General features: G+C 47.6%; 1 protein-coding gene across 1 annotated transcript in view; it reads left to right on the forward strand.

The window, feature by feature from the left end:
• Sned1 (sushi, nidogen and EGF like domains 1) overlaps positions 1–22696 on the forward strand; it is an 88505-nt gene that overhangs the window by 14530 nt on the left and 51279 nt on the right. The window contains exons 3-9 of the mRNA XM_029561672.1: positions 7365–7652; positions 10318–10458; positions 11007–11169; positions 13384–13509; positions 13836–13949; positions 18064–18177; positions 18313–18426. Coding sequence (XP_029417532.1) covers positions 7365–7652; positions 10318–10458; positions 11007–11169; positions 13384–13509; positions 13836–13949; positions 18064–18177; positions 18313–18426 — 1060 coding nt within the window. The remainder of the gene's footprint in view (positions 1–7364; positions 7653–10317; positions 10459–11006; positions 11170–13383; positions 13510–13835; positions 13950–18063; positions 18178–18312; positions 18427–22696) is intronic.

Raw genomic sequence — 22696 nt, forward strand, 5'->3', positions numbered from 1 at the left:
ACACACTGCTTCATTGTCTTCACGGTGTCTTTGGGTGAACAGTTCCTTGTTTTACAACACAGGTGAGCATTCGTAATCTGAAAGTATGTTGGGCACCAACATGAACTGTAGGTGGGAGATCTCACACATGACCTCACATGAGAGCCATGGTCAGATCACAGCTCAACACAAAAGATCTTTATGTCTAAAACTGCCTCAGACTGTGTGTATCAGGTAACTGTGAATTTCCTGTTTATACTCGGGTCCCATTCCCAAGGGAGCTCCATATATACGCAAATATTTCAGAGTCAGAAACAATCTAAAATTCAAAACACTTCTGGCCCCAAACATTTAGGATGAGGGACATTCCATCTATAGTCCAGTGAATCTATTTTCATGTTGTGGTCAGGGCTTTTTGTGCCTTCAAAACCTTGCCTGGCAAACTTGTGAGTCCTCCACTTGCCATTCCTCTAACAGTCACCCAGCACCCTTGTTGTTTACAGCTGGCTCTCTGATGTACTTGGGGCTGACCTCTGCCCAGGGAATAGGTAAGAGTCCTGCAGGATCCCATTAGAAGAAAAGCAGAGCCCCACTAGCACCTGTTGGAAAGGCTACCTGCCTGCTGCCCAGCACTCACAGCAAGTCCACACCCATCTGGGCTGTTCCCTGGCTCTCCATCACTTATATGACTCTGGGCCAGTACTTCTGGGCGTGGAGGCCTCACAGGAAGTTTTTTAATGTCTCTTAGAGCATGTCCTTCCAGCTTATGCTCTCAAAATGGGTTTGGTTATTCGTGTGTGTATACATGTGTGTACATGTGTGTACACATGCAGAAGCCAGAAGAGGACATTTAGTTTCTTCCTCTATTGTTCTCCACCTTATTTTTATTACATGCATGTATGCATGTATGTATGTATGCATTCGTTTATTTTGTGTAGGAGGTATAATGGGGTACACATGCCATTGGCCCACATGTGAAGATCGGAGGACAATTTGTGGGAGTTGGTTTTTCTCCTTCCACCATGTGGATCCCAAGGATTAAACTCAGGTCGTCAGGCTTGGCAGCGAGTGCCCTTTGTTTTGAGACAGGGCCTCTCACTGAACCTGAAGTACTCCATTTTGGCTAGACTGGGTGGCAGTGAGCTTTTGGAATCTGCCTGTCTCTGCCTTGTAACACTGGGGTTACAGAGACACATGGCCACACCCAGCTTCTATGTGGGCACTGAGTATTTTCACCTTCACTTTGTTAGATTGGTAATTGATAAAAACTAGTTTAATAGTAAATTAATTAGTCTCTAATGTAAGTCATAGCTCATATTCCTAATAAAACCCCAACTTGGTAATGATGAGTAATTTGTCCTACTTGCATATTGTCAGACTTGGTTTGCTAATAATTTGTTTGAGGTCCTAATGATTACACACGTGAAGCTGGCCAGCAGTTGTCTGTTCAGCCACTGTCCTGTGAGCTGTTGCTGTCATGTCTTGTGGGCCTCACAGAATTCTTTCATCTGCCTTGGTTTCCTTTATAAGTATCCAGGGATGACATGAAGGGCCACGTAGATGCCACCACACGTGGGTTTGCTCTCTTGGCTTAGGAATCTGGCTTTTGATAGCAAGGTTGCTCTTTATTGCTGAGGAGATAATATTTCACCCCTCAAGACTAAACTCTGCAGTCTAAGGAAATGGCCCCTGACAAAAACACACAGGGCTTGTATTCTCATTTCCAGCAAAAACTAGGCTCATAGCCACAGTGAACGCTTCTCCACTAGGCCGCCCCTTCAGCCCCACATGCTCTTGACCAAACTCTGATCTTACAGACCATCACAGTCTTGAGTGGTGTATTTGCCAACCTCTCATCTGCTGAGGCCCTGCTATTGGGAGTGTTCAGGTGTGAAACCATTACATCCACCTAACCACTGTGAAGAGCCTTTACCTCTAGCCATCCACTTTGCCTTATGGTCTATTGTATCAGATGATAATATGTCCAGACAAGCTTTGCTTTAGTTGCACCTAGACAGTTTATCTCTGAACTAGAACCTTTGATTATTTTAACTGTAGCGGACACAGGTGTTTCTATCACCATCTCTCACAGTTTGTTCCTTCTGACCGACAAGTACCCCGTGTTGTTCGTCCCATGTGACTGAGTTGCCATCTCTTGTGCTCTCTCTTCCACCCTCATTTTCTTGTCATATTTTGAGTATTTTAACTACTCCATGTTATCGTCCTTTCAGTCAAGAATGTGCTTACTGTTTCTGTGGTCTCAGGATTAGTCCAGAGGTACAACGTCACCTTTAACTTCTCAGGGTTCATTAATGGCTCTTTTGCCCTACCCTGGAACACCCGAGGAGACCTCAGCATGATATATCCTTTCCCACTGCGGTGGTTTGAATGGGAAATGTTCCCCATACACTCACATATATGAAGATCCTGTTGGTGGTACTGTTTGGGGAGGTTATGGGGCCTTTAGGAGGTGGAGCCTTGTTGGAGGGCGCACACAGTGGAGGAGGACTTTGAGTTTATAGCCTCACCCCATTTCCAGCTCTCTGCTTTTGCAAGAATCAGAAAATGTGAGCTCCCAGCCTCCTGCTCTAGCCTCCTGCCGCCTTGTCCTCCCTGCCATGTGGACACTCCTTGTGGAACCAAAAGCCTAAATCAACTCTTCCATAAGTCACTTTTGGTCATGGTGTTTATTTACAGCAACAGGAAAGTAGCCAGTACACTGAGTCTTGTGCTTTTGTTCTCATGAATTTTAACTCATACATTTAATGTGCTATTCCATGAAGCATTGCATAAGACTCCCCTACGTGAATGGTCATCGTCCACTTAGATTTGTGCTCCAAGTTCTCCCTTCTTCCCTCTTGCATCTCTGACCGTACATTTCTCCTCAACTTGAAGTTGATCCATCACAACTTCTTTAAGTATTGGGTCTGCTGTTTATTCATATTTATGCATTCGTTACCTTATTTGTGTGATTTACCTTCAGTAGTAAAGTTATTTCATCTGAACACAAGGCTGCATGTTGGCACTGCTGTCCTTTGACACATAGAAGATGTGACTCTATTGTTGTCTAGCTTCCCTGGTTTCCACGAAAATTCAGCACCTGAGCTGCCCTTGGCTGCTGCCCATCCACTTCCCTTTCAGAATGGCTTTTTTTATTTTATTTTTTTATTTTCTTTAAGCGTAAGAGTGTATTGCCTGCATGTATATAAGTGTACCGGTATCGTGCAGTGCCCTCGAAGGTCAGAAGAGGGTGTCAGATCCCCTGGAACTGGAATTACAAACACCCTAGCCCTCTGTAAGAGCAGTCGGTGCTCTTAACCACTGAGCCATCTCTCAGGCCCCCAGAATGGCATCTTACAGTTGACTGTCTATACTTCTAGTGCTGGTTCAGCATGGCTTTGCTTTTGTTTTTCCAGCCAGTCAGTCAGTCCCTGAGATTGTTAGATTTGCAGCTTCGTGTCCTTCATCAATTCTAGAACATTCTCCACTGCCCTTGTCTCCCTTCTGTCTAGAGCTCCAAGTCATGCACTTGTCTGTTCCTGCTCTCATTGTGTCTCTCATCTTTTAGTCCAAGCCCTCCATCTTTGCATCTCTATTCTCAATTCCAGACAGTTTCCTCTTTAAAATTTTATGTGTATGAAGGTATTTCCCGCATGTATATAAGTGTACATGTGTCATGCAATGCCCAGGGAGGTCAGAAGAGAATGTCGGATTCCCCTGGAACTAGAGTTATGGGTGGTTGTTAGCCACTATGTGGGTGTTAGAAATCAAACCCAAGTCCTCTGCAAGAGCAGCCAGTGTGCTTAACCACTGAGCCATCTCTCCAGCCCCCAACACAGTTTCTTCACTGATCTGCCTTTTAGTTTCAGTTCACTACTTTTTTGTAATTACATAAAATCTATTTTAAAATCTTCTATTTTGTTGCTTCTTTTGTTTTTAAATATTTTATTTATTATTTTTATGTGTATGAGTGTATTGCCTGCATGTATGTGAGTGCACCCATGTTGTGCAATGCCACAGAGGTCAGAAGAGGGCTTCAGATTCCCCTGGAACTGGAGTTAAGGATGGTTTGTAGCTGCCATGTAGGTGCCGGGAATCAAACCAGGGTCCTCTGCAAGAGCAGCCAGTGCTCTGAACCGCTGAGCCATCTCTCCAGCCCCTATTTTGTTGCTTCTTAATCTCTGATATTTATTTGATTCCTTTCTCTTCTATTTTGTTCTTTGAAATACCTTCTTTTACGCTTATCAAGTTTCTTTTTATCATGGCCTTTCCCCCCTAATTTTTCATTGTAAAATAAACATAATGTCACCTTCATTTTTAGGTATAAACAGTTTAGTAGTAGTAAAGTGTATTCGGTTGCTGTGTGACCATTGCCGTCACCATCCACATAACTCCTTGCATCTTGCAGAACTGAAACTCTATTCTAATTAAGTAATGACTCCCTGTGGCCCTCTTTCCTCAGCTCCTAAAAACCACACCTACTTTCCACCTCCATGAGTCTGATGACTCTAGGGGACTCATATAAACGGAATCACAGAGCACTTGTCTTTTTGTAAGTACTGGCTGGTTTTACTTATCGGGATGCTGTTAAGGCTCACTCAAGTTACCGCATTCTTTGTATGTGCTACATCTTGATTACCTAGTCATCACTCAGTGGGCACTTGGGTTGCTTCCAGGGTACAAAAATGTTGCACTACAATGTGAGTACAAATCTCAAGACCTGGCTTTCAAGCCAGGCAGGGTGGCACAATGCCTATAATCCCAGCACCTGGGATGCACAGGTAGGAGGATCACAACCAGATAATCCAAACCAGCCTGGGCTACATAGTGAGACACTGTCTCGATTTTAAAATAAATAAATATATATTCTCAATTTAAAAAAAAAAAAAAAACCAGCTTTCCTAGCCAAGCATGGTGGCACACTCAGGAGGCAGAGACAGGCAGATCTCTGAGAACAAGGCCAGCCTGGTCTCCATAGCAAGTTCTAGGCCAACTGCAGCTACAGGGAGACCTTGTCTCAAAAAAGTGCTCTTGGTTATCTAACCAGAAGTGAATTTATCTAATTCTATGGCAATTCAACTTTTAATTTTCTTAGGAACCAACCTCCTGTTTTCCACAGTGACTGCACCATTTTACATTCCCACTTTAATGCAGCAGAGCTCCAGTTCTCCACATCCCCACCCACACTTGCAACTTTGTTTTGTCTTTTTTTAATAATGGCCCTTTGAATATACGTGAGGCAGGGTCCCGTTGCGGCTTGAATTCGCACTTCCTAGTGATTGTAGAACATCTTTTCATGGGCTTACTGGCCATTTGGGTATCATCTTTGGAGAAACTTCAAGTCTTTTCTAATCAAGATGTTTATTTTTGTTGTTCTTGTTGGCTATTAGGAGTGTCCCCATGTTTTGAATATTAATCTTTTATCAGACATTTGACTTGCAAATATTTTCTCCCATTCTGTGGGCTGCCATTTTACTTTATTGATAGTGCTTTTGATGCATCAAAGTTTTTAATTTTCAGGATATCCAACTTGTTTTCTTTTATTGCTAATGACTTTGGTGTCTTATCTAAGAAGTCGTCACCAAATCGAATGTCATGAAGCTTTTCCCTTGTGCTTTCTTTTAAGAGTTTGTAATTATATTTGGGTCTTTGGTCTATTTTGAGTCTGTTTTTGTGTATAACATTACATTAGGATCCAGCTTCATTCTTTTGCATGTGGATATCCAGTTTTCCAGCATCATTTATTGGAAACGTGGTCCTTGCCCTGCTGAGTGGTAACAGTATCCCCCGTATATGCACAGGTCGACTTCTGGGCTTCAGTTCTGTTCTGTTGGTCTGTCTTCCTCCAGCACACTTCCTTTGCTTTGGCTTGGGAGGCAGGGAAACTGTCTGTCCAAGCCCACCTCACCATGCAGCCCAGACCGGAAGTACCTTGGGTTGTTCAAGAGCCTGAACAGGCTGCTTGTGTCTGTGTTCTCTCTAAATGAGTAGAGCCCCTAAGAGTCCCACTCAAGATGTACTTCAACAGGATCCCGGCCTGTGCTGGCCCTGAGCTGTGACACTGCTCTCCTCTACAACTCCTAACATTTCAGCAGCATTCAGGAAAGGGTTTGCATGCATGCAGCACCCATGCTTCTCCCCTGCGGTTTGGACGAGTGTCATTACTCCCCTGCTCACCCTCAGAGCTCTGAAGGAGACAGGTGTAATCATCCGCCTCCCCTTTGAGCTGAGTACACAGCATGCCCTCACTCCAAAGACAGACTTTTCTAAAGGCCCCAGTCTGGTCACAGTTTTCCTGGCAGCAAATAACCACAGCATAGAGCCTAGCATATGACCAGCAATTCATGCTTCACTGCCTAGCACCCTATGAGGTCAGGGCTAGAGCCTGTCACCTGCTGTAACAGATTGCCTTAGACTAGATATCCTATAAACATCAGGAATTACTTTCTCACAGTTCTGGAGGGTGAGGAGTCTAAGGTCCAGGTCTCAGGGTCTGTGACTAGTGAGGCCCACCTCCTGGTTCATAAACAGGATCTTCTACTGTATACTCAGATGGTACAAGGCAGTTTTGTGGCCCTCTTTCATAAGGAAGGGCCTGATCCAGTTCATGAGATCTCTACCTTTTTTTTTTTTTTTTTTTTTTTTTTTTTTTTTTTTTTTTACCTGAAGTTCACAGCTCCATCTGGCCTGGAACTCACTATGTAGACCAGGCTGGCCTTGATCTCACAGAAATCTGACTGTCTCTGCCTCTGGAGTGCTGGAATTAAAGGTGTGCACCACCACACCTGGCTGAGAGCTCTACCCTTGTAATTGCATCACCTCCCAAAGACCTCCACCTCTTAACACCACTTCTCTTGGCAGATAGTATTGGCCAGGTCTCATATGTAAGAAAACCAGAACACAGAGAGATGGGCCAAATCATCCCAGGATGCGCAGCTAGCAGATTGCAGAGTCAAGCCAGAGGCTTCTGGAGTTTGTGCTGCCTGGAATCCCAAGCACACAGTCCCCAGATTGGCCATCACAGCCTTCTCAAGCTGAGCTGGGCCCTAGCCACACTGAATGAGGCTCTTGCTCACCTGGATCAATGAAAGGACCCTGATCCACCCTCCCACGGCCCCAGACTAGTGTGGCCTAGGCAGCAGCCCAGGACTAGGGGTACAGCACACAGATCAGAGTCTGGCCCTGAGTACATGACCTGTCTAGGAGGATAGAACAGTACCACATGATCCCATTTCAGGGATAGGGGACTGTCAGCCAGCCTGGGATGCCTGCCCAGAGCTGGAGCACTCTTAGAAGAAACTGGGGGTGAGGCAACTGAGATGCTGCTGGGCTGGCCACCTGCCTGCAGTGCCCAGTCCATCCCCTCCTGGCTTTCTGCCTCACAGGTGAACAATAATGGGATCATCTCCTTCCTGAAGGAGGTTTCTCAGTTCACTCCTGTGGCCTTCCCCATCGCCAAAGACCGACGTGTGGTAGCAGCCTTCTGGGCAGATGTGGACAACCGGCGTGCAGGTGATGTCTACTACAGGGAGGCCACCAACTCAGCCATGCTGCACAGAGCCACAGAGGACATCAGACGCTACTTCCCTGAGCTCCTAGACTTCTCTGCAACCTGGGTTTTTATTGCTACATGGTACCGTGTGACCTTCTTTGGAGGCAGCTCCTCTTCCCCTGTGAGTCCAGGTGGCTGTCCTGAGAGGGAGGCTATGTGGCTGGGACCCTGCCAAGGCAGGCCAGGTGTAGATGGTCTACACCTAAAAGGATCTTTGGGCATAGAGATCATGTCATTTGGTTGGAAGCACAGAGCCAGGGACAAGAAGAATGGAGCCTCACTCCTCAGGCCTCATGAAGCAGGCCAGCCCTGCATAGCAGTTCTCATTCAGGAACCGAACAGGAACCATGGTCCTAGGATTTCTGTTTAGAATGGCTGATTCGCCAACACTTCTGTTGGGGAGGGCTTCTCTGGGTGGGTTTTTTTGTTTGGTTGGTTGGCTGGTTCCTGCGAGGGGTTTTGTTTTGGTGTGTGTGTGTGTGTGTGTGTGTGTGTGTGTGTGTGTGTGCCTATATAGAGGCCAGGGGAAGACATCGGTGTCCTGCTCTATCACTCTCTACCCTTATTCTCTTGAGATGGTCTCTCCATGAACCTGGAACTAGGCTTGCAACTAGCAAGCCCCAGTCAATCCTCCTGTCTCTGCCCCTTACTCCCTAGAACTGGAGTTACAGGCATATGCATAACCACATCTGGCTTTTTATTTGGGTGCTGGGTATTCAGACACAGGTCCTCATGCTTGTGCTGCAAGTGTTCTTGCCCACTGAGCCATGTCCCCAGTCCTTGCTGGCTTTTTTTCAAAACAGGGTCTCATGTAATCGAAGTGGACTTCAAGCTCACTATGTAGCTGTGGAAACCCTTGAACTCCAGGTCCTCTTGCTTTATCCTCTGGAGTGCTGGGACTGTAGGTTTGTGCCGCCATAGCCGGCTGCTCTGTTTTACCCCTGATACCAGTCAACCTGATTGAGTAACTGAGCCCTTTGCCTCTTTAGTGAATGTGGGCAGCTGATGCTCCCTCATGAGGACAGCAGTCACCCACCCAGCCAGGTGTTTGTTGAGCACCTACACTGGGAGCTGGGGAACATAGATAGAGGCCCTGAGGTGCAGGTGGCCTTTCAGAGATGGATGTTCACACACTCAAGCACTTTTGTAAGGGTACCTTCTGGGTGGCAGGCAGTATCCTAGGTACTGGAATACAGCCCTGTCTCTAAACAGGGTAAGACCCAGTCTGTGGAGCTTCTACAGGTAATTAGCAATGACAGCAGACTTCCAGATGTGCTCAGAAGTACAGCTCTAGCCAGGCAGCACCTCCTGGAGCAGCACATTACCACCAAGTGATGGAGATAATTTGTGCATCACCTTATCTCCCCCACAGCCCCACCACGGCCCTTCCTGCCACCCACACAGAGTGTTAGCATTTGCTGCTGACTGTCTCTCATGCCAACTTTTTAAAATATTTTATTATTTTTATTTTATGTGTATGAGTGTATTGCCTGCATGTATGTGAGATCACCCGTGTCATGCAATGCCGCAGCAGTCAGAAGAGGGCTTCGGATTCCCCTAGAACTGGAGTTAAGGATGGTTTGTAGCCACTATGTGGGTTCTGGGAATCGAACCCGGGTCCTCTGCAAGAGCAGCCAGTGCTCTTAACCACTGAGCCATCTCTCCAGCCCCTCTCATGCCAACTTTTATATAAGGGTGTATCCCATTCAGTTGCCCATTGTTTCCAATGCCTGAAATCAGCTGCCCAAGACATGGCCATTTGTGATCATAGTGCAACCATACCCCAAGAGCAGCCTGATGTCCTCTCAGAGTATGCAAACTGCACCCACAGGTGCCCATTTGAGGTGCCTATTCCCTGAACCCCAACTAAGTGCACTGTCCCCTTCCTTTTTTTGCTAACCCTGCAGGTAAAACCAGAAATGATCTTTTTAAACTTATATGTCTTTGATTTCTACAGATGTTGGATTTTTTTCTAGCATTGTTGGTATGGCATTCTATTATCACGTTTATCATGCCCTGAACCAATTTTTCTTAATACTTTTGGTCCTTTTATATTGATTTTGTATAAGTTCTTCTGGAGTAAAGGATATTAGTGGTTTTATTTGCCACATGCTATAAATACATTTTTGCTAAGCTATTTACCATCCACTTTATTATTGTAGTACATTTCCTATTCAGAGGCTTTTTTGTCCTTAAGTGTATTAATCTCCCTTTTGGTTTTTCCTGTAAACAAATGTTGCAGAAGTTCTTCTCCACTGAGAGGAGCATTTATTGTCCAGTGTTTTCTTCTCGGACTTCCATGGTTTTGTTTTAAAAACACACTTGATATGGGCTTTATTTTCTTGTCCAATGTGAAACAAGGTACAAGTTTTACCTTTCAGCTCCCAAGGTCGTTTCGTCACCCCAATCTAAATGGCATCTCAGGGCATACCACTGAGCGGTGTGTTCATGAAGAATTGCACAAAAACTGTAAAACCCAGTACTGAAAGCTGCCTTCCTCTTTTCCTTTCCTCTTACTCTGTTTTTATTCTCATTACATGTTTGTGGATTTGACTGAGTGAGTGCTAGCCCTCTGTGAAGCTGCTCCCCAGCTCTTGCAGAGGCTGGGGGCAGTGACTGCTCTGGGCGTCTTGGCCCTGCGCTTCACACAGTGTAGAAGTACATCAGCTGAAGAGGTGGACAAGGCCATCAAGGTCCTGCCTTGCCTGTCTGTTCATTTGAGGGAGGCAGGGCTTGGATCTGAGACAGGGTGTGCAGCCGGCCACAGCCAGCCCCTCTCCTGACAGGTCAACACGTTCCAGATTGTACTCATCACTGATGGCAGGTTCTCCTTCACCATCTTCAACTATGAGTCCATCCTGTGGACCACGGGCACACATGCCAGCAGCGGGGGTGATGCCACCGGCCTGGGGGGCATTGCAGCCCAGGTAGGCCAGGATGGGGTTGGTGCTCAGAGTTCAGGGGTCCCTGTTTCTTCTGCCAAGGTGGTATGAGCTGGAGAGCTAGGCAGACATGGAGTGTAGCAGGTACCTCCCGGTACTGTGCAGAAGTCAGTGTGAGGCATCCACGGTGACTCCAAGTCCCCAAGACCTCTCAGTATAGGAAGTACAAAATAACCTCAGGCCCCTTCCTCCTTCCTCCCCCTGGAGGTTCTTAGTCCCAGCTGTTGGGTATGCCAACCCTTCAAGGTGTGATCCTCCTTTCACCTCCTGACCCCAACTTTCTCCTTCGGTTGAACATCCCCTTGGCCCTAGGGGAGGCTCAGAAGCCAATAGGTGCATCCTGGAGGCTAGGGGGGAAGCTGGGGCCAATATCATGCTTGGCTGGAGGAACTGCTGGTTGAAGTCAGGACTGGCCAGCTCATCACAGCATCTGCAGTGTCCTCTGCTTAAAGGCCATTCTCTTGGCCTTGGTCATCCAGAAGAGGGCTTAGGGTCTATAAAGAGACCTGCCTCCCTCACTGCCCTGTCCCCAGGCAGGTTTCAACGCAGGCGATGGGCACCGCTACTTCAACATCCCTGGGTCACGCACAGCAGATATGGCTGAGGTGGAGACCACCACCAATGTGGGCGTGCCCGGGCGCTGGGCGTTCAGAATCGATGATGCCCAGGTGCGCGTGGGGGGCTGCGGCCATACAAGTAAGAGGATCGGGCGGGCAAGAGGCTCAGGGTGGGGAGGGCTGAGGAACCAGTGTGGCAGGAGGGGTGGGGCACAGGGGCGGACTGGAGTCCTGGCTGGAGTGCGTGAGTGCAAACACGCACGCACGCGCGCGCGCGCGCGCGCACACACACACACACACACACACACACACACACACACACCAGCCTGTACACCTGCAGTGGGTCAGGGAGAGTCTGCAGCAGAGGAAGGTTCAGGTTTTAGGCAACCTGGGTCTTGGGGGAAAAGGGCAGATAAAGGTCACCCCTCCTCTCATCGTACCACTGCCTCCATTTTGGGTGGGCGCAGGGCAGGCACTGCATCCTTAGAACCATACAGTGTGTGGGACTGATGGTGACAAGCTTGAGGACCACAGGGTTAGGGTTAGGGACCACAGGACCGTTTCCGGGGAATTCTGACTCTAGTTGAGCAAGCAGATGGGCAGTAGGGACATGCCCCTCTCCAGGTAGCAGACTAGCTGTAGTTGCACATCCAGGATCCCCATGACTGCCACTGTGCAGTCTCCAGAAGCCACCGAGCCCAGGAACACATTACCCACAGTACAGAGGTACTAAGGCACTGACATGCTAACTGCAGCTATCTGGAGAGTCCCTTGTCCCAAGCCCTGCCAAACATGGGCCAGAAATAGGCCTCTGCAGGGACTTTGAACTCACCTCCCACTCATCCAGACACGGCTATGGAACTGGGTGCTTTTTCTCAGTGCTGAGTCGTGCCTCCCTCACCAGCAAACTCAGCTGGGGGACCCAACAGACCAGCTGGGGAGCAGGCAGGGAGATGAACATCGGTATATATCCTGAGGCCAGGGTAAGAGACCCAGAGGAGCAAGTCCACCATCATGGAAGAGGAGATGAAAAGCAGTAGGCACATCGTGGGCAGCTGGGTAGGGAGAAGCTGACCCACACACACCTGGCCTGCTAGGCCCCTGACTGCTGTGCCCTTGCCGGCCCCAGAGCAACAAGTAGGACACAACAGAGACCCTAGGGCAGCCCCCTCTGGTAACCCCCTCCTCCCAGCCAGCAGTCATCTCTGACACCTGGGCTCTGGGACAGTGGCAATTCAGGTTGAGAAGCAAAGTGCTGGTGTGTGCAAGCCATGCTCACTATAGCTTAGCCAGTGTGGGGCCCACACAAGAGGATCCAGTCAGCCCCTTTCAGGCTCCATCCCACCATGGAGGGCTTTTTCCTAGGTTTCTGAGATGAAGAGGCGAAGAAAACAGCTGCAGAGATGCCCTACCGCCCATGGTGCCTCTAGGGGCCAGGGACACAGCTGCCCTGAAAGCCCAAGCCTCTCAGACACACACTACCTAGCCCAGGGTCAGTTGTGGGAGGCCGTATAAACATGGACTTGCTCAGGAAAGGAGGATGGGTGGTACCTGAGAGGCAGTGCCTCATCTCTGTAGGGCTAACCTTTAAACAAGCCCAGCTCCTTCAACACTCATGGCTGTAAAAGGGCAGCCCAACTTCAAGCAGACCGAGTGAACACAGTGCTGTGACAGAAAGGTAAGCTGTCTGTTCAGGAGATACCCACAGCCTTAATGGTGTTGTGGGTCACTAGGTTCTGCCTGGAGCCTCCCTGGGGCCCTCCTAGAAGCAGGCACTAGGACTCCTTGAGATCTTCTGATCACCTGCCAATTTGTGATTAGCCTCTTATTTCAGCAGCCATCTCTCTCCAAGGATCAGGGCCCCAGGAACCCAGCCTGACCTCATAGACCTGGGCATGGGGCTGCCAAAGCCCTTGAGGACCCCATGAGGCCTCCCTGGAAGGCCATCCTGTAAGAAATGCTGCCTTTGATATCTGAGTGTCACCCTTCACTTTACATGTAAGGAAACCAGCTTCTGGAAGTGCCCCTGGCAGAGCTGGGAAGGATTAAAGGCACAAGCAGGAGCTGAGGGTACAGGTGATTTGGGGAATGTCTGTCTCCACAGGAAGCCAGAGTCAAAATCTAGGACAGTAATAACCAGCAAGAGCTCCTGGCAAAAGCATCCACCAGGCACACTGGGCTCTGGCTCAAAAGCTCAGAAACAGAAACCACAGGTGCACTGTAGCCAGTGGCATAGCCACTAAACTGACCCTTTGGCTAGGGAGAGAAGGGAGACATGGCCATTGCAGGTGGCTCTCCTGCCCACATCCTAGATGCGGTGATGTGAGGTTTGGGCTCCTTCCTGTGTCCACAGCCTCTGTGTGTCTAGTCCTGCGTCCGTGCCTCAATGGTGGCAAGTGCATTGATGACTGCGTCACTGGCAATCCTTCATACACCTGCTCCTGCCTCGCTGGCTTCACAGGGCGGAGGTGCCACCTGGGTGAGTTACTGGTACCCAGGTGGGGACAAGGCACCCACTCTGACTTCCCTGCACCCACCCACTGGCCACACTAGGCTCAAGGAGAACACTGTAGGGCAGGCAGTGGCCCTGAGGGCAAAGGTCTCTGTGCCCAGGGTATGGAAACTGAAGGAGGCCAAATGCTCTGGCTATGTGGTAATGAGTATGATGGGTCCTGCCCCTGGCCACCCTGACTGAGTAAAGGCCTGCCTGGGTTTGGGGCTCAGTGAAACCCCACCCCTACCCCAGGCCCTGGCTGTTCCTTCTCAGTTTCCTCTGCTGAGGCCCCAGCCTGCTCCCTGTTTCAGATGTGAATGAGTGTGCTTCCCATCCATGTCAGAATGGTGGGACCTGCACCCACGGTATCAACAGCTTCAGCTGCCAGTGCCCAGCCGGCTTCAGGGGACTCACCTGTGAATCAGGTAAGAGGAACACACCCAGTCCCCCTCCCCCGGCCCTTCTGGCTGCAAGACAGTGAGCACATGTAAGACCAAAGCTGATGACTGCAGAAGGACTGGGCCAGTGTGGGCAGAGAGCTCTGTCACTGGGGGTGCAGGGGCTGCATGTCAAAGGAAAGGCCCGTCTCGTGGTGTAGGCAGGAGCAAACATGGGTGACTGTAATAGACACAACCTTCCTGGACCCAGGCACTAAATTAGGGATGAAGCACTGGAATAGATGAGAGCGCAGGTCCTGCACTGGATCAGGGCCACCACCAGAAGAGTCTGCTGGGGGTGAGAAGGTGGGGAATTTCTGGGGTCAGATGGAACAGCTTTTGGGAGGGGCAAGGCACATGCTTGTAGAGCACAGGCTTCCCACCACACATTCCACCTGCCTCTGAGCCCTGTTCCCCAGGGTCTCACAGCCTGTGCGTGGATGCTCTGGGGTTCTGTGTCTCCACTGCTGCTTCCAGACCACTGCTGGGCCTCTGCCTTCACAGCCCAGCTGTCTGAAGCATGCACTGTTAGATTCAGTCTCCAGTTTTCTGCCCTTCCACCTGCACTTCTTCAGGCCCCTCCCCCCGGCCCTGCACCCCCCTGGGAAGGAAAGTGGACCCCACACCATTCCAGACCCCATCCTCACCATGGGGTCTAGGCCAAGGAGCTAGGTCAAGGCAGTCCCTAATTGCCAAACACTGTGACCCCTGCTCTCATCACAGCTCAGTTAGGTGTGCCCTTCCCACCCAGAGTGCCCTGACCAAAGCATGGCCATTAGTATGAAACTCTCCTAGACTGTTGAGATGAAGCTTCCTAAACCCTCTCTACTCACTGTCTCTTTTTGTCCAAGAAATTTTTGTGCAATCCCAAGCATATAGGTATATAAAGTTGGTATACAAATTGAACATTTACTGGGGCTGGAGAGATGGCTCAGAAGTTAAGAACACTGACTGTTCTTGCAGAAGACCCGGGTTCGAATCCCAGCACCCACACGTCCGCTAACAATGGTCTGTAACTCCAGTTCCAGGGGATCTGACAGCCTCTTCTGTCCTCCATGAGCACTGCAGGACACGGGTGCCCTTACCTACATGCAGGCATAACACATACACATAAAATTAAAATAATAGAAAAAAATAAAAGGCTTTTCTTTTTAAAAAATTGAACATTTACTGATGATAAATCATAATGAAATTTCTCTTTAAATTATTTGGTATAAGTAGAATTTTACCATTTCTTTAAATTTGCATATTAAATGACATGGATGTGCTTTCTAATTTTACCCAAAGAACTAAATTTTGGTTAAATATCTGATTTTGCAGGACACAGGACATTTTCATTATTTTTCAGAGCTGATCAGTATTTTAATTTTATTATCATCAGTACTGAGAAAGCTGCTTCACATAAATACATAGTGCAAAATGACAGAATTATATTATGACCATTTAAGAAATTGTTATAAATAGTTCTGATCCCAAACCAAAATCTATAGGGCTGAGGAAGTGGTTCAGTCAGTAAAGTGCTTGCAAGCATAAGTAACTGAGTTCGCTCCCCAGAAACTATGTACAAAAGCCAGGTGTCTGGTGACAGGCACTTGTAACCCTCCCATCACTGGCACAGACAAACTTAGCTGGATCCCTAGGGCTCACTGACCAGCCAGCCTAGCCTAAATTGGCACGTTCCAGGCCAGTCAGAGACCCTGTCTGAAAAACAAGGTGAACAGGACCTGAGGAAGGACACCAGAGGTTGACCTCTAGCCTTCACACACATGTACACACATACATATATATACCCATACATACACATATGCACACACAAGTAATTTAACCATTTTGATGAAATTTAAATCAGGAATTCAAACAGCAATTTTTAAGATCAAGCACTCTAACAAAGACAAACTAATTTGATTACTTAAATGCTGAGGGATGATGGTAGGAAAATATTAAAAGTCTTTGTTTTCCAAAAATAAAGCATTTATATTAGAGAAGAAAACTTTGTATGCACAACAAAAACACTGGAGTTCATACCATACAGTAGGCTTGAATCTGAGCTGTGTTTCAAGCAGTGGTCATTGATCTTGTCTGATATGATGGCATGTGCAGTACAAAGCATGCATGTTGTGTGTTCAGACCAAGGTAGTAGTGAGGTCATGCAATGCATCATGGATGAACACTGCCTGAAACCCTTAGATTCATTATGCATTCCATTTTGAATTTTTCATTATTGTGCATTCAGAAATTCAGCTGAAAAATTTTTCATAGCCCCCGTATTCAGTTACACCACCCTTTATGGGATTTGCAACTCAGTTTAATAAACTAGGGTTTAGGGACTGGAGAGATGGCTCAGTGGTTAAGAGCACTGACTGCTCTTCTAGAGAACCCACATGATAGCTAACAACCATCCCCCAGTTCCAGGGGATCCAATGCCCTCGTCTGACCTCTGTGGGCATTGCATGATGTTTTAGTTTGTTTCTCCATTGCTGTGACAAAACACTCTGACCAATACCAACTTGGGGAGGAAAGGGTTTATTTTGTCTTACATCTCCAGGGTCACAGTTCATCAGGGAGCCCAAGGTAGGAACTCAGGACAGGAACCTTGAGGCAGGAGCTGGAGCACAGGCCATGGAGGAACGTTGCTTACTGGCTTGCTCCCTGGCCCAGGCTCAGCCTGCTTTCTTATGCAACACAGGCCCACCTGCCCAGGGCGGCACCACCCACAGTGGGCTGGGCCCTCCTATATCACTCAACAATCACAAAAATTCCCCTACAGACATGGCCACAAGCCAGTCCTATGGAGGCAATTCCCCAATTGAGGCTCCCTCAACCCAGGTATATCAAAGTTGACACTAAAGCTATCCAGCACACATGACATGGGCATACTTACATACATGCAGGCAATACATTCATACACATAAAATAAAAATAATAAATAAAAAAAAGAGGTGAGGATTTAGGTTAAGTGTGTTCAAATAGTTTTCATATCAATACCTCAGTCTAGAAAAACAATGTCTATCAAGATTCATGGCCACAACAAGCTAAGTCTTTCATTTCAGTGCACACATACATTTTTACTTGAGAAAACGGTAGTTGAATGACAGTAAAAGATCTGCTCTGAGGGGGTGGCATGGGGCTGGAGAGGCGCCTCAGCAGTTAAGGCTGCTGTTTCAGAGGACTCCAGTTGGGTTCCCAGTACCCATAGCTAACAACTGTCTCAAACTCCAGTTCCGGGGATCCGATGCCCACTTCTGGCCTCTGTGGGTATTGCACACACATAGTATACTTACATGCAGGTATAACACTCATACAAATAAAATATAAATAAATCCAATTTTTTAAAGATTTGCACACAGAAAAGGGAATAAACTTTCAGAAGGAATGAAGAGGAATGTCATTTTTGGTGCGTGCAGTGGTACACTTTCCATCTGGTAAGAGGGGTTTTTGATCACAATACCTGTGGCAATGCAGTGACCCCTCAGTTGTCCAACATGGACAGGGGACACATTTTCCAGCCCAAGCCAGAGCCTGGAGGGTTGGGACACATTGTGGACAAAAGGGGCTTTTCCTCAGGCAGAGGCTGGGCCCTACCTGCCCTCACCTTCCCAGTTGAGCCAGGTGTGGGAGCCACTGTGGTGATTCAAATGGTCAATGCTTCATCCACCTGCCAAAGCCAGGAGACCCTCAGCTGTCCAGGAAGGCCTCAGCCTATGGGGAGTGACCCTGAGAATGGCCACAGGGGACAGGAGCAGAACTTCCTGGGCAATAGCTACTCTTTGGCCACTGAGACAGGCTGGGAACCCCAGGTTCCCAAAGTCCCCTTGGATGCATGGCAGGAACTGGTTCCATTCCCCTGACACCCCTGTCTAGCACACATACCCTCCCTCTGTGCCAGGTTTGTTGAATTGGAGCCAGTTTGTATGGAGCTTTGGGTGCCCTTGGGACTGCCCTGGCCAAGCCCCCTTGAAACTTGTCACCCTCCAGAGTCAGCCAGGATTCCTTGCTCAGCAAGCCTAGATATATCAGGGTGAGACTCAGTGTGTGTCCTCAGGGGCTTTTGCCCTGATCAGCTCAAGAGTCCAATGTCCTATTCACTGATCCTTACTTGTAGTCCAGTCCCCATGTGACAACAAGGTGTGTCAAAATGGCGGTCAGTGCCAGGAAGAGAGCAGTTCTGCAGCATGTGTATGCCAGGCCGGATACACCGGGGCCACCTGTGAGACAGGTAAGTGGCCCACACTCAAAGTGGGAGGGGTGTGGCTAGCACGCAGTTCTGGGAGAGGCTCCCCTCTGGCCAGGTTCTGGGTACAGGGTGGTCATAATCTGCCTTAAATCAAGTGTCCGTCTTTACTACCTCTAGATGTGGATGAATGTGGCTCTGACCCATGCCTGAATGGAGGATCGTGTGTTGACCTGGTGGGAAACTACAGCTGTATCTGTGTGGAGCCCTTCGAGGGACCTCGCTGTGAGACAGGTAACTGCCACAGAGCACTCCACAGTGACTACAACTTATTCAGTGACTGCTACCTTAGCCAACCTCTCCTTCTTGCCTCACTCTCTGCCCCCCCCCCACCACTTTTTCCACTTCCCAGACTCCTCAAAGTGACTGGGAAGAATGGGAAGCAACTGGGAAATATGGTATGTGAGGCTGGGCGGGCCTTCTTCTTTCTAGGAGGTATGCTATGTGAGGCTGGGCGGGCCTTCTTCTTTCTAGGAGATATGGTATGTGAGGCTGGGCGGGCCTTCTTCCTAGGAAATATGGTATGTGAGGCTGGGCGGGCCTTCTTTCTAGGAGATATGCTATGTGAGGCTGGGTGGGCCTTCTTCTTTCTAGGCATTATTTTCCATCTATAACATGCACAGATAGGAAATAACATTCCCAAGCTCCCCAGCCAAGCTCAGGGAATCCTTGGCTTTTTATTTATTTTTATTTTTTAACTTATTTTTATTTTATGTGTATGAGTGTTATGCCTGTATGTGTGTAAGTGCACCTGTGTTGTATAGTGCCTGCAGAGGACAGAAGTCGACGTTGGATCCCCTGGAACTAGAGTTAAAGATTGTTTTAGCCATTGTGTGGGTGCTGATTTCGAACCTGGGTCTTCTGCAAGAACAGCCAGTGCTCTTAACCATGGAGCCATCTCTCTTGGGGTTTAAATACCTGACCTTTATCACCTGGGACCAAGTCTGCTCTTTTCTACCCTACTCCATGTTTTAAGTGTTGGTCGTGACTTGGTAGATAATGACAAGGCCAACTAGGGACTACAAAGCGTGCTATTAAAGCACAGTTAGAAAACTGCAGCGTCTGACCCTACAGCCTGGCCCACACTGTCCACAGTTACAGACGTGGCCTGCTGACTGATCCTGGGGATTCATTCTGAAACTGAGCAGGTAAGGGAGGCCACACTTTACCCTGAAGGAAGACAGATGGACACAGATGCCCACTATAGCGAGAGGGCAGCCTGGGTCTTTGGGGAAGGCCTGCAAAGCAGAAGGTGGGGTGGCCACCCTACCTGCTTGATTGCATTCAGATCCCTATTGTTTGTTTCAATAACTACCTTGCCAGTGTAGTTACCAAAGGATTTGTGATTTTCACTACCTTTGTATCAGAAAACTTAACAAGTGGTTCAGAAGTTTTTGTAAAGAATCACGTTTTGTGTGGAATAATAATACAAGTGGAAATGATCAATAAAACAACAGAACAAACCGGGTGCAGCCGCATGCCTGTAGTCCCAGCTACTACTTAGGCTAAGGCAAGAGGATCACTTAAACGCAAGAGTTAAACACCAGTCTGAAGAAAGGAAGGAAGGTGTCCTAGTTTGTTTCTCCATTGCTGTGACAAAACACTCTGACCATTAACAACATGGAGAGGAAAGGGTTTATTTATCTTACATCTCCCAGGTCACAGTTCATCCAGGAGCCCAAGGTAGGAACTCAGGGCAGGAACCTGGAGGCAGGAGCTGGAGCACAGGCCATGGAGGAACACTGCTTACTGGCTTACTCCTCTGGCCCCTGCTCAGCCTGCTTTCTTATGCAACACAGGCCCACCTGCCCAGGGGTGGCACCACCCACAGTGGGCTGGGCCCTCCCACATCACTCAACAATCAAGAAGATGCCCCATGGACATGGCCACAGGCCAGTCCTATGGAGGCAATTCTCCAGTTGAGGCTTCCTCAGCCCAGGAGTGTCAAATTGACACTAAAGCATCCAGCACAGACAGAAACAAAGACAACAGAATGGAGACTTTTATCTACCACTAGTGAATGATCACTACACTTATTATAATATAGACAATAATTATAATCACAAGAAATTGGCCAAAAATTAGATATAAAAAAAGATTATCTAGTTCTCTGCTAATTAGCTGCCCTGGAAATTCTCCTTTAATAATCAACAACCAGAAATCAAGAAAAAAAAATCTGCAAATTCCTGTCTTCAGCCATTAGACCTGTAAGGAGAGGCCCAAAGCAAGACCCTGCCTGAGACACTCTAGCCCATTGTGCAGGTCCAGAGCTAGTGGTCCTTCTGAACTAAGAACAAAGAAGAAATGAGACAGAAAATGAACAGCAAGTTGACAGACAATTCAGTTGTTTCCATAGCTGCGTTAAAGTGGAAATGGTTAAACCTGTCAGTTAGAAGGCAGAGATTAAACTGGGTGTGGTAGTGCACACCTTTAGTCCCAGTACTCCAGAGGCAGAGGCAGGCAGATCTCTCTGAGAATGGAGGCCAACCTGGTCTACATAGCAAGTTCCAGGCCAGCTGGGGCTACAGGGAGGCCCTGACTCAAACAACAACAAAAGACAAAGATTATCCAACTGAGTTGAAAAGCAAAACCAACTATATACAGTCTACAGAAAGCCACTCTGAGTATGACATAGATCATCATAAAGGAAGACAGAGCACACACTGTGCTCCATCACTCCCACTGAATGCAGCTGGACACAATGCTTAGACTAGCTCTCTGAGGACTCTGGGTAGTACATAGTGGCAGGTGAACTGGGGAAGGAGAGCAAGCCCTGAAGTACCATCAACCCAGTGGAGAGTCCACCATTTCTTGCTCTGGTATCTTCTCAGCCTGAACTACACTTTCCCCAAACCAGGAGTGAAACACAGCATGAGCAAAAGAGCCCCAGGGGCCGCCCTCTAGCCAGGCATGAGAAGCAGGACTCACAGTGGTAAGATGAGGGGACCCCGGCCTCCCACTCTGGGGAAGGACACTTCCTCAACTCAAAACAGTGGGAGCAAATCCTAGTGTTTTCCCTTTCTGGTCCTTCCCCCACTCATCCCAGGGACCTTGGGACAGAAACTTCAGTGAGAGGGGCTGAATATGGCTCACTGGGTAATATGGCTCAGTGGGTAAAAGCACTTGCCATGAAAGCCTGATGGCATGAGTTCAATCCCTGGACCCACAGAGTCCAGGGACTAGAGGTCCAAGAAGAGAAGCAGCCACACAAGGTTGTCCTCAGGCCTCTACATGTGTGTTGTGGTATGCGTGTGCTCCCTCTCACATCACATGCCTTCACATCACAAACACACATATACAATAGCAATAATTAGCAAACAATAAAATTAAATTTCAATAAGTTATAAACTCTTGAGTGTATATAAAGTTGGGCATGTATAATCTAATTCAAAAATTTTAAACCAGTGCCATCTGAAACAAATCCCTTAAAGGTGGAAGAATTAGAAATAAATCTGATAAAATAGGCACAGGATTTTACAAAATGTGATGAAAGAAACCAAAGATCTATGTAATGAGCAGACATGCCAAGCTCATGGATGAGAAGTAACTGTCAACATAGTAACTGTCACTCATCCCCAAAGTGATTCATAGATTTAATGTGATTTCAATCAGAAGCTCAGCAGGATTTTTTCTTTTTTGTAAATATAGACTAGCTGGTTCTATGTTTATATGGGAAGGAAAAGGTTTTGGACTAACCAAAACAATTTTGTGGAGTCATATTACTGGACTTACTATAAAGCTACAATGATGCAGAACATTTGTCATTGACAAAGGGATACATACACAGATCAATGGGGCAGAAGAAAGGATTTATAATTACAGCCAGGAGATTCATCCCAAGGCCTGGTGTATCCTAGTCAAGTGTTCTGCACTAAGTTTTAGCTCTTAAATTTTTTTTGAGATGGAATGTTGCCCAGGCTGGCCTTCAAGTTTCCATCCTCCTGCCTCAGATTCCAAGTATCTGGGATTATAGGCATCCACCACTATGCTGGGTGTTCCCATTAACTTTTGAGAAAGAGAAAAGCAATTCAATAGAGAAAGAATAGGCTTCCTACCAAATGGGACTGGAATAATTAGGCCAACTTACACACACACACACACACACACACACACACACACACACACACACACAAATGAACCTCAAACCTTACAAAAATTAACTCAAAATGGATCATATACCTACATGGAAAATGCAAAACTCTAATGTGTTTGGAAGAAAACAGAAAAACTTTGTGATCTAGACTTGCCTTCAGCAAAGTGTTCTTAGATAACAAACGTATTAGCCACACATTTTAAAATAAAGAGAAAATTTTCTTTGCACAAATTTAAAACCTTTGGTCTGTTAAAAGCAGTTAAAAAATTGAGAAGACATTTGGGCGTGGTGGTGCATGCCTTTAGTCCCAGCACTCAGGAGGCAGAGGCAGGCGAATCTCTGTGAGTTCGAGGCCAGCCTGATCTCCATAGTGAATCCAGGCCAGCTGTGGCTACAGGGAGACCCTGTCTC

Source organism: Nannospalax galili, unplaced genomic scaffold, assembly GCF_000622305.1.
Source record: "Nannospalax galili isolate Female #2095 unplaced genomic scaffold, S.galili_v1.0 scaffold453, whole genome shotgun sequence".
Lineage (NCBI taxonomy): Eukaryota > Metazoa > Chordata > Mammalia > Rodentia > Spalacidae > Nannospalax > Nannospalax galili.